At 30.8% G+C, this 15,429-nt stretch overlaps 1 protein-coding gene across 3 annotated transcripts in view; it reads left to right on the top strand.

Moving 5' to 3' along the window:
• Positions 1 to 11,830, top strand: part of LOC130896172 (F-actin-uncapping protein LRRC16A) — a 29,119-nt gene extending 17,289 nt beyond the window's left edge. The window contains exons 16-22 of one of the 3 annotated variants that reach the window (XM_057804085.1): positions 1,578 to 1,598; positions 2,298 to 2,514; positions 2,595 to 2,846; positions 2,906 to 3,136; positions 5,285 to 5,530; positions 6,580 to 6,638; positions 8,251 to 11,830. In XM_057804085.1, coding sequence (XP_057660068.1) covers positions 1,578 to 1,598; positions 2,298 to 2,514; positions 2,595 to 2,846; positions 2,906 to 3,136; positions 5,285 to 5,530; positions 6,580 to 6,638; positions 8,251 to 8,355 — 1,131 coding nt within the window. In that variant the 3' untranslated portion in view covers positions 8,356 to 11,830. The remainder of the gene's footprint in view (positions 1 to 1,577; positions 1,599 to 2,297; positions 2,515 to 2,594; positions 2,847 to 2,905; positions 3,137 to 5,284; positions 5,531 to 6,579; positions 6,639 to 8,250) is intronic. The other 2 variants (XM_057804087.1, XM_057804086.1) reach the window with 2 other exon arrangements.
• The last annotated feature ends 3,599 nt before the right edge of the window (positions 11,831 to 15,429 follow it).

Raw genomic sequence — 15,429 nt, 5'->3', positions numbered from 1 at the left:
TGAAATCATACATCCGTTATGATACAGTTACTTTTTCTATCAGGCTTTAATTCGAATTTAAACCAGAGCTTGGAAGATCTTTAACAGCTTTGAAAGGTTTCAGATCTAACTCCCATACAACAGGAATCATTTTTACATCACCTAATATTGTTAACTCTTTGTCCAAATCAATGAACCGTTTTCAGAAAGAAAAACTGTAAGGGAAGTAGCTAGAGAACCACGATCTACTGAAGTACTGAGGGTATTCCTTGAAGGAACTGTATTTTTTTATTCAAAATAACATATGTTTATAATTGTAATGCTAAAAAATCAAGGGGTCGACAAACCATGTACAGATAATTATATATAATGGAACTCCTGAATTTCCAGCAGAGGAGTTAGACAAGAAGACTCAATATCTCACAAGATGCTCTCAGTAACATTGGAAGAAATATTCCATAAATCAAAATAGAATAACAAAGGTCTGAGAATAGATGGTAAATACATTAACCATCTAAAATTCGCTGATGACATCGTTCTACTTGCCAATAATCCTGAAGTTTCAAGAAAAAAATAAATAAACTCACATACAGCTGGCGATAAAGTAGATACTTGGGTCAAAAAGCACAATAATATATAAAATCTAGGATTCCATTTCATCTTCGACCAATGTATATTACCAGTCGTGGCATACGAGACTAAGTAATTTCAGTTTGTACAAAGGGATACAAATCAATGGGACACAATATGCTCAATGGGCTCAAATGAAGAACCAATACATAATCCAGTAATGAAAAACGTTATGTGACAAATCGTAATCGGCAATTAATAGATATTATCCACAAAATCAAATCCCTTAGATGGGAATGGACAGGTCACTTGACAAGAAGGACTGATAATAGATGGAACACACTGGTATTAACGAGACATTAACAGACCAAGAAGAAGACCTAACCTGAGATTGAACCGTCATATAAAGAAATTAGTAGGAACAACTTAGGCTTCGACCAACCAACAATATACGTCAATGGGCTCAAATGAAGCACCGATACATAATCCTGTAATGGAGGTCTTTATGTGAAAAATTGTAAGAATAGTCTGCATATGATGTTGATAATAATGTAATGCACATTTATGGAAAAATTTTCTTCACAAAAATGCAGCCATCAAACTTTTACGATGATTTTGTTTCCTAATTTGAAAATCCAGATATTTTTCGACAAACTTTGTTTTCAAATAACCAATAGTAGATGATCCTTTTTTATTTACCATTATATTGGGTCACACAGTAATAATAATTGTATATGGACGCCATTTCAAATGAATAAAATGAAAGATCTTCGAATGAAATTAAATTAGAAAGGTTCTGATGTTGTAACTTACAGCATATCACAAAAATAAGTCTGAAAATAGTGCAACAGCTTGTAAATGAATTGTACATATTCAAATTCGCTTGGAACTTTATATTTACATTGGAAACGTACTAGCTTAGTATAGTTAAGATTTATATTGTCAGAGGACGTATCGCTTGTGTTAATAACCGAATTGATTACGTACATTTGTTCGTTTTTAAATGTTATTGTTTGTTTATCACGCAGAAACTGGAGTATTTGAATTTAGTAAGTACAAATGTTTTGTGATTATTTTATTTTCTTAGAATTTGGGTGTGTACCTTTTTTCTCAGGCACCATTTTAAGTGTTACTACTTGTTTTTTTATTTCTCTTCTTAAAATATTATTTGATATGTAAATTACTGCGATCCCCACGTTTTTCTAAATATAAAATAACTACTTTCATTATGTAACAATTATTTTCTTTTATGTCGATGATTTTTAAAAAATATTTTCAATGCTATGTAATAAACATTTAGAATCATATGGAAATGTGAAAGATCCATGTTAAATACTCAATACCATATATACGATTTATAATTTATAGCCTATTTTTTTGAATGAGAGAGTAATAAAATGATGAAGTATCAATTTAAGATGACGTTCCAGTCCAAAATTGTACCACGTGACTTCATTTGGCGATCTAAGCCAGCTTTTAGCGTCAAAATGAAATTACACCTTTATTCACTGCTTTTAGAAGCTAATTTTTTTGTAACCTACTTGAAAATGCCCATATAATATATTTCTGAGAAAAAACACGTAGTACTAGAAGTACTCAAAATATTTTGAAATTTAAAAAAATTTATAAAGTAACTTCATTTCACAGTAGAATTTCCTTCTTTTGTTTTGACTCACCTAGTCACTTTTACTTAATCATGTGCCTTTATCACAATTAAATTTCTATAACTTATTTTTTTTATTAATTAGGCGACACCACATTTATCAATCAAACGAAAAAGTCTACACGGACGTAAATTAAGGCCTAAATCAGTAGTCGACAGCGTCGAAGGTATATCCGCAGATGATATTCCCAGTTTGTTACCGTCTCTTCCGTGTAACTCCGAAGAAGAAGATTCCGTTACAGAGTTACCAAATACAAGTCATCAGCTTCAACACTTAGTCAAAGGAATTTTCCTCAACAAAGGTTAGTAAACTTTCAGAATATATGAACATGTTTTTAATTTAGCTTGGCAAACGATGAATACATATATTCTGGGGTTTCAGGTCGACCTAGAAGGGCGAAAACTCGAGCACCAACAAGACCGGTGGTCAATCCTCCCGATACTACAGACTCAGTTTCACAAGATTTAGTCGAAGGTTTGGATTCTTTCTTCCGTCCCGGTTCAGTAACGCCAACTTCGGACGATTGTCATTCTTTTCACACTGCCGGAAGTCCGAATCACGATTTTTCTTCACCAACGCTTAGCGAGGATCGTAAAACTCCCAAATTGAGTAGAAATTCACCGTTATTACGTGGTACTGAATTATCTTTGTAATTGTTCACCTTAATGTTGAAAATTTATACGTTTTTGTAGGATTAATGACGCCTACACCTCGGTCACGTTCTATAGACAATCTAGAAAAATGTTCACCATCATCGTTAAGAAGAAATAACGATATTACTTCTTCGCCGCTTACAAGAAGATTGACGGGAGATAGTATAGTGTCCAGAGATAGTAGTGATGGTAGTATCGCAGCGGAATCTAGTTTCGATCACTCACCGGGTAGTACTTTATCGAAAGGAATGTCATCAGATGGATCCAAAGGTAAAATTTAAGATTAGTTAACCTCCTTTCGTCTTTTTGGGTGCATAAGGGTTGAAATGTCTCACTTGAATTGTATAGATGTTTGTATATCGATAGGGTAGTTTAAAACTTTTTAGCTTTTTTAGCTATTTATACCAAATATTCATATTCAAGTGAAACATGTTTTTTATCATAGTTTATTTCACGTTTTTTAAAGCATTTTGAATCTCCCAACAAATTAAAATGTTGTCGAATGATGTAAAAATGTTTGAGGTTATCTGATGACCAATTCACCTCAATACTAAACTGTAGAAGCAAGTGGGATCATAACATCGTACGAGAAATGAACATAAATACCAAATATCGAATGGTACACAGACTGAACTGGAATAGGAGAACCAACACTCCAAAAGCCTGGACAGTACACCAATAATTTTTCAAGTCAAAATTTTATGCAATTGAAAATTGTATTCAGTCCAAACTAGAAAGGAATTATCGCAAGCAGCAATTAGAGTTCTAAGCTCCAATATAATTTTTGTGAATGCCTGAACAATTTAAACTAGTTAAGCAAGAAGAAGAGGATTCGGGTACCTCTGGAGTGAAGAGAAACGAAATAGCTGACAGACTCGCTAAAGTAGGGGCAGATGAACCCTTATGTGGTTGCAGAAAGTATTGGAAAAGATGGTAGATAGGGGTAAAACCAGTTATTGGGACAATGTACATGGAATGAGACAGGTAAAGACTCCTGGGAAACTATAACTAGAGAAGATTTGCTAAATGGAACTTTCTAAGAGGATTGGGACTAATAGATCAGGTCTAAACACAGGGCTCCCAAGTATCGCATCAAAAAAGGGGGACACAGTAGATCCTTAGGGTCGCAGTGTACATGGTACCCTAATATGCACATATGCTTACATATGGGGTAACAAATCGAAAATACTCTCTCCTTAGAATGAAGTTTTGTTTTACAAACTATGAGGTTGAAAATATAAATTGATTTTCATCATTTTCAACAAATTAAATGATTTTATACATTAAATTAGCATAAAATATAAAAACATATCAATATTTGTCTATTTGTCATTTACCCTATTCTTATATCTTATTTTTGCTATATGTATTATGGTCAGAACTTTTTTGATGCACTTTGGATCTAAAATTTCAAATATCACAACTATATCCACGGTATCCTATAAATATATCTTTATCAATCCAATAATTCACAGTACTTATACCTGTATAATGGATATATGTCACCATAAATCATATTTTTGAAGTACGATCTTTCAAATTTGGAGCACACTTACTTCAAAAGTTTGTTATTATGATTTTTTAAAGTGTGTTTAAAAAAAGAAAAACTTTGGTTTGAAAAGTATTATGGTGAAACTTCTCTGGAAACATAAACCGTCATTGACTGGTATGTGAAGTTTAAATGTGGTCTAGACGGCCATAAGTAGTAGTTATATCAGAAAATCCTGAAAATCGTGGTGGAAAACCGCGAAGTTAAATTGACAGAGATAGCAGATTATATGGAAGGGTTTGCACTATTTAACATGACCGCTTGAGCTTTTTCCAAATGAGTGAGTGCTACAGTGAAATAAATAAGAAACAAATTGATTACTCAGAACCCTGTTCGGAGCTGCTTAGACAAAATAAAATGAAAAATTTGCATTACTATATAATCATCAATAAAGCCATGGTCGATCTGAATCAAAACATCAGTCATCTGGACAGCTTGTAAGCAGCTAAAACTATCCTCGATGAACAAAATACAATAATTCGTTGGAAAGGTTATGGCCTTAGTATTTTGTGTGTCTGCGATTATGACTGTATATCATTGGATCAAAATCACAGAAAAACAGCAAAAAAATTCTCCTTTATCCTGTTCATAAAACCTGGTCAAATTTAATAGATTGAACCTCGAAATGTTTCCCCAGCCACCATATTCTCCAGATCTAGACCTCCATTGCCTACTGGCTGTTTTCAGACTGGAAAAAAATTCTTCAATGAAATAAATGTCAATTAAATAAACAAGTCATCGCTGACAGAAAAGTCTATTTTGATACCAAAGAAAAATCTAAGAAAGGTTGAATAAGGGTTGCTGAATAAAATAAAATTTGGCTAAGAATCTATTGTGTATAATTACATTCATATCACTTTATATTTTAGACGAATCCGAAAACATTAGACAATCATTGAAACATCTTAAGAGCTGTTCATCTATAGTTTCTAAACCTCGACCTTGGTCGATGGTAAATTCAGAAGGAAAATCTAGTGATCTTGGTTTATTAAGCGATGGTTCGTCGCCGAATAATTCTACTGGGAATACACCGGATTCCGCGGAAGCTTTGGATAGTTCGGAATCGTCGTCAATCGATAGGCGGCTCGCTAAAGAAATGAAATTGAAAAGGACGAGTAAGTATAAACAATTTTTTATGTATAAAAAAATAATTAGAACAAATGATGTGAGTTTAAAGAGATTTTCGCATACTTTAGTTTTCTACTGACTCTGTTTTCTTCTCATTTCTTCTATTTTCACGTTCTTGCTCTCATTGTGTATTCCTAAGTATTTGTTCATAGCTCTTTCGTAGTGAACACACTGTTTACACTAAAACAATTATACTGCCTGATGCACGTTTCGATAACCAAGTTATCATCTTCAGAGACTGAAGGTTTACCTTGGTTAATCAAACGCGCGTCAAGCAGTGTAATTGTGAGTGTTGGTCTACTGGTGATGTAAACAGTGTGTTGAGTATGTTTATCACCATCGGTTCCAAAAATTCCAACATAGTACATAGCAATTTCGTTTCTAGCGATAGTACTAAACCAAGTATTCAAATGTCATATTGTAACACTACACTTTTTTAGTCATAATTTGTATCACATCATTTGTTTAAATTTTCATATTTATTTCATTATGCGATAAAGCTTTGGTGCTCAGTGCTTGCAAAGGTAGTGGTTATTTAAATAAACAATAATTGACAAGGTAAATGTAAACGACATAGGTGCGAGATTATAAAGAAAAGTAATTCTTTTGTTAAATGTGAAAGATCAAATTTAATGAGAATGAAGATGACGGCATCCTCTTCAAAACTGGCTTTGCTCATCTGCCACAAGTAAAATTATTTTGTCAAGAAGTTTTACTATCCACCAGGGTGGAAACAACTACAACCAAAAGTAAGAAGATATGAACAAATGCAAATAAACATCAAAGCACAAAGCCGATATGAAGAAAATAGTATCAAGTTCTAAGTAGGATGAAAAAGAGAAGTGAACATCGAAAAAAAAATAATTTATCAACAGCTATGTAAAATATATAAAAAGAGTGATAATTATTTATGGAATAATCATTGTTTTTGTTTATTTCCTTTTCATTAAAATTTTGTATAATTTTAGTATGCTTATAAATATTTATCTTTAGTTTGCCTATTTATTTAATTTGTTTTGTTTTGGTTTTTTATAAGGTGGTTTGCAGACATATTTTCCAGATCGTGGAGATTTATCCTTTTTCTCCCGCTATAAGGTATTTTTTTTTAAATTTTATTTAGCTTTTGCTTGCAATCTCATTGCATCATTTTATCAAAATCCAAGTGAATATGAATCTTGGAAAACCTCTTATAAAAATAAATGTATAATATACGGTTTCCAATATTCAATTCTCTTTTCGTTGGAAAATAGTTGTTATTAGACACGAAAAATCAAGATTTTTTTAAAATTTATTTTCTCTATTTAAAACTTGAGTTAACTATTATATTTATATTAATCAAGATATTAAAATAAATCAGTCTATTGACAAATTTATTTGAAAATACAATGAATCTTAAAAAAAATCACAATTTCATTCAAATATTATAATAATTGGAATTCAATATTATAACAAGATTAAAGAGGTTCGATTGGTTAGGTTATTATTCAAGTAGACACCGCCGTTTTCCATACTGGATCAATGCCCTCACTGTCTGTAATGTTCATATACATTCTGAACATCGTTATCCTATACTCTATCTGGAACATTCCTCACTGTGACCTTTCATGAACGTTATTGTCATTTATCCTTGGAGAGATCTCACCGGGTAACGACCTGTTTCCATTGATACCTTCAGTATCTAATTGTTTTCTAACCTCAGCCATCTAAAATCCACTTTATTTTTTGGTGGGTTCATTACTTTTTCTCATAAACAACCCTTCTAACAAAATAGATAGAGGAAAGCAGTAGAGTGACTCCAAGCCTTGTGCTTACTAGGTCTGTTGAGCTGTTTATATATTGAAGAGACTATGATTTATAAAAACTTTCAAATTTATATATCTATCCACCAAAAAGAAATGTTATGAAGCGTGTACTTCTGCATTGCTTTTCAGCTTGAATCTCACCAGTTCAAAATGTTAGATGAAAATTGTATTTAAATATTTCAATTATTTCATAATGATCTATACTTCCCCTTCATAATATACTTTCTAAACACATGCAAACACCCATCTTCGATATTTCTACCCAAATACAAGATCTCTTGTCAAAATGGAATACCAGGAAAAGAACCTACTATGTGAACTAGCAATTATAGATGACTCACCTATCTATTCTTTTACAACTGATAAAAAATTCTTTGCCACATCAATTCTTTACCGCATTAAAAATGTTCGAGGTTAAAAAAATCTTTTTCAATCCCTCTATATAATAATCCTCCGAAATGATCCAATCCCAATTGGCCCCTTCTGTATTTCCTAAATATTCTTAAAAAATATATTCAAATGTTTGAATGTTTTGCTAAACCCGAAAACTATTTAGATCCAAAATGTTATCTATATCTTCAATAATTTAAAGAAACACTATTGAATAATCAAATATATACAGATAAACCTTGTTCTACTAACACTTCCTTTCTTCTTTTGATTTACTTTATAATAATTTTTTCTTCTGTATATCAAGTTGTACAGTTCGTAATCAGAATTGGAAAGATATACTTTTCGAACTAGTGAATAGTTTTCCATCATATTAAGAGGGTTTCAGAATTTTTAATAATTTAATATATGATTAAAAAAAAATGAATTCCAAATAAAATATTTAAGTGAAGAACTGATTAGATTCTATAAAAATTATATGCTTTAATTTAATCTATTGAATCATTTTTTTACAGGCGATAACGTCTAAAAAAGAGCAATCGGCAAATAATAGTGTAGGAACAAGAAGAGATAGTAATTACAATTGTAGAGAAACGGAAGATGCACACATAGGTAGATAGTTTCCAGAATTTTTAGGATTAACCTCGAAAATAAAATTAGGGATCGGAATACTTCCTTGTTGTATTTTTGTTACCTTGGCTTTTATAGTAGGCATCTATTTTCGAAACGAAAAACATAATTACGAATATTTCTTATTAATGATTGTGAATTGGAGACTTGTTAGATTTTTGTATTTTAATTACCTTAAATAATATTTTTTGCGAATAAAAAAATCTAACCGATTGTAAAAATGAAAAATCAAATGCTCCGTTGAAATAAAAAAAATGTGATATTTTGTAAATTGCATAAACTAAGAAAATTTATGGTCTAGAAAGATATTGTATAGAAAATATGTTACATAATTTATTATAAACCGTAATTAAAAATTGCAGCATTTCGTCGATGTATAAAATTGGTAGTTACAAGAAAAGTTATTTGCAATCTCTTTTGTTTTTCCTCATTATCCAGATATTTAAACAATCATGTTTTGCCATCAGTTGTTTATTTATAATGCTATGAAGGAGTGAGTCTATTTAATTTGAGCAAAACAACAGATACACACACTTTTTTATCCATATCCAAATAATATCCGTATAGTTTCTAGTGTAATATAAATTTGAATTTTCCAATAATTTTCTCAGAGAAATTGTTTCCTTTAACTGTCAGTTTAAAAAAATTACCCCTTGTTATTCTACTGCCTGCTCATTGCGGGCGTTTCTTCCCCAAAATACAAAGCCCAGCATCTTTCATTCTTTTTATATGTTTTTTCCAGAATTTTTGGCCCTCTATCATCCACCTTCCTATTTCCTGTGTTCCACTTTGATTATCAATATCTTCATTCTGTATTAAGTCGTGTAGAGTTTGGTCTTGTATTCATCTTGTAGACATCCCAAAATTCCATCCACTCTTATTGTTTGTTCTCTTCTTCATTAAAAAGTTTTTCATGACTCGTTCCCTATCTCCTTCCTACTGCTTCCAAGCGGCGTCTAATATGTTTTTTTTATTGTCTTCCATTGTTGGTATATACTATATTGAGTATTAATTGATTTTTGCAATATTTTCTAGTTAAATCGGCTCTTTTTTCAATTACATCAGTTATATTCAAGAATTAAAAGTTATTTTATAACCATTTCTTACTATTATACTATATCAGACATCGGGGTAGTGTCTTCTTTCTGTTATGTTTCCACTCCTTTGCATCCCTTCCTTTATTTCATCCTATTTCTTCTATACGGTTGATCGATTGTGTCCTTGATATTTCTCTTTGCTTTTTTTTGAATTCACCTACTTCCTTTATTTTCCTAGAAATTTTTTGTTGTTTTAATTCCATTAAATGTCTACAATAGTTGAACGTTTCAGAGTTTTTTTTAAATTAAACACACCAAGTGATAAATTCTCACAAAATCAAGATAATTTATCAACAAAATCATACAAAAGAGGTCTGAGAAGTAAATATTTTTATATAATTTTGTACATGTATCAAATTTTGATCTTATATAAATTTGGATTTGGACAAATTGATTTCTACTCTCCCTAAGTTATTGACAATGACAATAAATTAAACCCATATGCTTCTTACGTCTTTTTTGACAAAAAAAAACAACAAAAATCTAACATTGTCCCAAGATATTGGATTAGTATTTAATGTTCTTGACTGCCATGTTTTTATAATAGTAACAAAATTATTTTTTAGACTCTCTTGTATTTTACTATATAACAATTCGAAGATTACCATTTAATATTAAGAGTGTTCAAAAAAAATAGAGATTTGCAATTTTAGAGTATTGTATATTGGCTTCAATAATTTATTGTTTTAAATTTATTTTTTTGGATCTAAAATTTCATTAACATTCATAATTTTTATGAATATGTGTCGAAAATATTAATATGGATATTTTTTCTTACAATTAGATGTCAAATTTTTTAGTACCAACCTTACACCATTTGTAGTTCTGCTCTCTCTGTTTTCGAACTTCCTTTGTACTGATATCAGGGAGCATATAAGCTGCAGAGCTCAAAATATTAAGAACTAAACACGTTATAATTTTAATAACTATAATCTAAATTATACATTTCCTATTTCTTGATAAAAAACTGGATGGAAAATTCCAGAGTTCAGTAAAGTAGACCAATTGAATAATCCACCTATAGATTGTTTTCTTCTGGTATACACAAACGTGGTCGGCGCGCTCTTTCTTTATAACCCCAGTGTTGAGTGACTTAAATGGAGAATTTCGCTGCATTCAGTCCAGCGCAACGCTTAATACAAAGGAGGATTATGTCTCAAGTATTTTTCCATTCTTAAGTTTTTTCTCTACTTCCTGACTGATTCTTTAGGACTAAACTGAATTACAATATACTATAATAGAGTGTGTGTAATGTTGTGTAGCACGTTGTTTTCAACTTGAATACTAAAATATTTTGTAAAGATTCATACGTAGAAAAGACGAAGTTGAAAACGTGGTAGGCCTTTACCAAATACTATAAAAAACGGGTATAAGTAGGAGAAAAGCGGCATAAGAAAATTGTTGTCAAAAATAGAAAGTCATAGCTCTAAAGCACTTTTGAAAATAAAATGACACGAAAACTCCAAAAGTCATTTTCAGAATGGCATGGAATATGTGTTATTAGGATCAACCAATATTGTAACCAAATTAAATTTTGCTTATTGATAGAATATACAGAGGTATCTTGAAAATGTGCCGACGAATAAGTCAAGAATTATTAATTGTCTCAAATTTTGTGGATCGTTCGAATTTCCTCACCGAGAACATGATAAAAGCAATAATTGTGTTCTTTTCTTGGACCTATAAATGTTTCGACTAAATTAGATTGTACTCTAAATGAGTCCTGAAGTATACCTTGGTTTAGTCAACAATACCTACATATAGTTAAATTATTAGAAGTTCTAAACTGTTCAAGTTCTTCGGGTCATTTTTGAAAATGGAAACATGAATTCAATAAAAGTAAAGTATAGAAAATACGTAAAATAATGCTTGGTTGTATATATTTTCTTTACGTGGTAGCCCTTTCAACTACCCCTAAATAAAATTAATGGAAATTTGACAAAGACGACAAATATTTTTGGGGACGTGCAAAACCCTAAAAATGCTTCACCACGACCAACAAATGATTAATACCTGATATCGTTTTCTTAAGGTAGAAGGCTGTAGCATTCTGATTGATTAGCAAGATTCGCACGTCCTTCATAGCTTGAAGGAACTAGTTCTTCATTCTTATTTTGAACATTGCTCATAAGGGAATGGCAAATGTAAAATATTTCGAAAAAGCTAACTATATTTGTTTGAAAACAGCAACTATTAACATCGTAAAGGCTAGAACTAAACAGAGAAGCAATAAATATTGGCTAGGAGAATATGGAGTTTGTTGTAATAGTTTCTTCAAGTACTGGCATTGGTTATGATCGTTCATCGGATGTACCTCATATCGTTGTTCATTGTTCTTTCATTTAGACACTGTTCATTTTTCCAAAAAGTACCTCTTCCACACGATTGATTTCCAAAATTTTACCAGATGACATCAAAATAAAATATCCATATTATGTTTAAATTGCTTATCATGTTATTATAAAAATGACTGATTTTGGAATTTTTATATTAAAAAAAATTGTTTTTAATTACAAGTTTGCTGTGTCATAATTTAAATTTATTCCATATATTTGGAGAACGACAGTATTATGGAGATGCTTTTTTTAATTTGATATTTATCCATTTTTCAATATATATTGTACTGGAATGAAAATATCCATGTAAAAATCTAATATATTTTATCTATTACTACAATTTTTATATATTTCTCTCGTTTTTATTATGTATCTTATTTATTTATATATTTTACCTCAATATTTGTTTATCTTGCCTATTTTGGTTGATATTCTTGTCATCTTTTAGATCGTGACTATTGTATCTTAAAAAGAACAATTTTTTGCAATTACTAAAAGTTATTAAATAACAGGTATATTTGAAAGATCATGAGTCCATGAGACCAAACTTTTCGGGAAACGTGAAAAACTAAATACTGAAAAAAATTTAAGGTCACATGATGTGTTTTTTATGAAAATATACAAAATATACATTTTTTAAAAAAGTTAACATCAAAAGTGATGGACTTATGTTTTTACTCTTCTGATATAATAATTTCCTATTTAAAATTAGGCAACATTGCACGAATGTAACCCAGACAGAGATACAACCTCTGTGAATTATCTCACCACTCCTGGTGGGAACCATTAGGATCTGTTAATCATATAGTTAAGTGATACAAAGTGTCCCTTATTAGCAAGGATTATGTCAATATTGTGCATGTCAACAAACAGTAGTAGAGAAAACTCTTAATTTAAAACAATTGGCCAGTACTTTTTCTGAAAATACACGCGGCGATTCAGTAACTATTAACTTGCTTAACAAGCTAAGTAAAAATATCTTTATTTCACAGAATAAAACAAATTGTACTTCTAAATAAAGTATGCACTCTCTGCAAATGTTTTAGAGCTTCGCATTTAATATCAGTAGTTGAGGGTATTCAGGGATCGTTGTCTTCTGATATGCCAGTCGTGCCCCACTCGAAACTATCAAAGGCCGATGTCCTTTGAGAAGTTAATCACGATACTTAACTTTGTTAACGTCACTAGGCAAACTATGTGGCATGTCCAGGTGTTAGTCTCTCGCACGTAGGAGAGAGAACACTCACCGATGATGTAGTCTGCAGCTTCTTCCTCCTCTATGCACCAGAGACATTCCAAATCTTCCGTGATGTCTATAGTGTGGAGATGGCGTCTTAAATGATCGTGTCCGGTTGAATGGCCGGTTACTTATCAAATTTCGCGTTTAAGTAGAGCAGTTCTTTGATAAGTGAGGTAGAAAGCTCATCTATGTGAGCCTTAGCTTGTCTGGTACCAGGTGTTTCCTTTCAACTCCGTAGTGTCTGTTTTGTGTGCAAACTACTAAGATATCTAATAGTGACACTTTTGGATCCATCAATATTGTGGTGATAATCCATTGGTGACTGGCGAGTGAGTTAGCCTCATCGTTATTCGAGTGGCTGGGCACTTACTATAAAAGGTCGCAAGTGTCTAATTTGTTCACTGCTCATTAAAATGATTGGATATTCATCCGCAGCCTACATCTAGATTTTTGCATGACCAGTTACTCCAGCCCTCAAATCGTTGAGGAAGATATGGTCCTCCAGTTTATTGTGATTATTGAATTATAAAAAAACAGTCTAAATTGTCTGTTTATTATTTGCGACATTAAACAAATTATGTAGTTTTTGTTTCAAAAGTCAGGATCCCCTAATAATATGATTTTATCTGGATATTCATAACACCGTTAAAGAAATGTAAATGTAAATAAAATATACGTTTTACCAAAACGAAAAATTATTTTTTTCCGAAACTCACCCAGTTTGGTGATTTGTTTTTACTAAATTTAAAAAAAAAAAACTATTTTTAAAATCAAACAAACTAAATTGCATTTTATGATACTTGGAGAATCTAATAGAGAATTCCTTCTTTAATTTTTGGTAACTATCCAAGGTGTCAATGTAAAATGCCCCCTAGAGAAAAATCAAAAATGTGCAAAGTCACGTTACATTTATTTTTACGTGAAACAATTTCCTAATTTTCTATTAAATTATATGAACCCTCTGGTGTTGCTCATCTACTTTCTCAAAAACACCCCATCGTTGAACATATTGTGATATTATTTAACGTATTAGATAACTGTAAATTAATGTAATGTTTTTCGTATTAACTTACAATCTTTCTATTCGGGGGATTAATTAATAAGCACTGTCTTAGACGTTCTCAATTTATTTAACTACTTCAAACTACATTAACTTATAATATGATTCACTTATCACTTAACTAACTTAAATAATTTATTTAAATTATTCGATTACTTTCTATTTCGGTCTGTTCACTATTTATTATAAACTAAACTAAACTGCGCTAAACGAACCTGCCTATATATCCAAACGAAGTTCTCAAAAATAAAGAAACAAAACAAATGAATAAATAGACCTTCCTGGAAATTATTCAAAAGAAACAATGTAAATAAAGTGCTTGCTGTAAAAACTGATAAAAAAACAAAGTTCCAACGAATTCCGGGTATTTCATCAAAGGCGAATTCTAGAATTCTTCTATATCCAAGCAGGGCCGGCTCCAGGGCATAATATTAATTAAAGAGCAATATTTAACAAAATAATAAGCACAATTTAATCAGAATGGCTGTAATTTACCAAAAATGAACTTTTTGTAGTCTTACAAGTCCTAGTAGGTAATATGTAATTCTAGTCCACCTTCGAATTTCCTATAATACAAGTTCAGTACTACTAAATGGGGTTAGTATTCACTCATTACTTTAAAGGTATTTTCTAATTATGTCAACAATTAGAAATTATTATTTTTGATTAATTCTCTATTTTGAGGAATTAAAATCTAAATTTGATTGTACCTTAACCCTATCTTGACAGATAATATGGAGAAAATATTCTTTTTTATAATAGAATATGATCTAAAACGTTGAGCATTTTCTAATTATTATTTAACACTCTGCATGGGATGAATATATAAAAAGGGAAGTTTTCTATGTATTTTTTATTATATTTTTTTGTGATATTCGTTGTATATCATTTTGACGTTCTCTTTAAAACATTTAGTATTTCAAATTCAAATGAAATATATTTTAAATTTATCTTTGTATTGTATTATATGTAATAATTTCACACTTGTAGTGTACATGCTTCCATTTTGCGTAATCTTTTTTATACTTTAAATAAAGAGTTTCATTATTTAGTCAATTCTTTTCATTATAAAACCTACTTGAAATAGGGACTAAACAAATGTATCAAAAAATTCATAGCAAGGTGCTCTAAATCTGAATTTGCAAGTTCCATAAATGGTCGGAATTTTATCCTAGAAGAAAATTTTTAAAGAGCTTCTATGTCTTGTTTCACATGAGTATCAAAAAAGAACAGGTTCCTGGTCAGACAGGAATCATATGAAATGAAAAGACCATTACACGCCGTGGAAAATAAGCACAAACAAAGCCAGAAGAACCTTTTTACTGGAAAAA

This window comes from Diorhabda carinulata, chromosome 7, assembly GCF_026250575.1.
Source record: "Diorhabda carinulata isolate Delta chromosome 7, icDioCari1.1, whole genome shotgun sequence".
Lineage (NCBI taxonomy): Eukaryota > Metazoa > Arthropoda > Insecta > Coleoptera > Chrysomelidae > Diorhabda > Diorhabda carinulata.
Note: the sequence above shows the minus strand (reverse complement) of the source record. Positions and strands in the feature narration are given on the sequence as shown.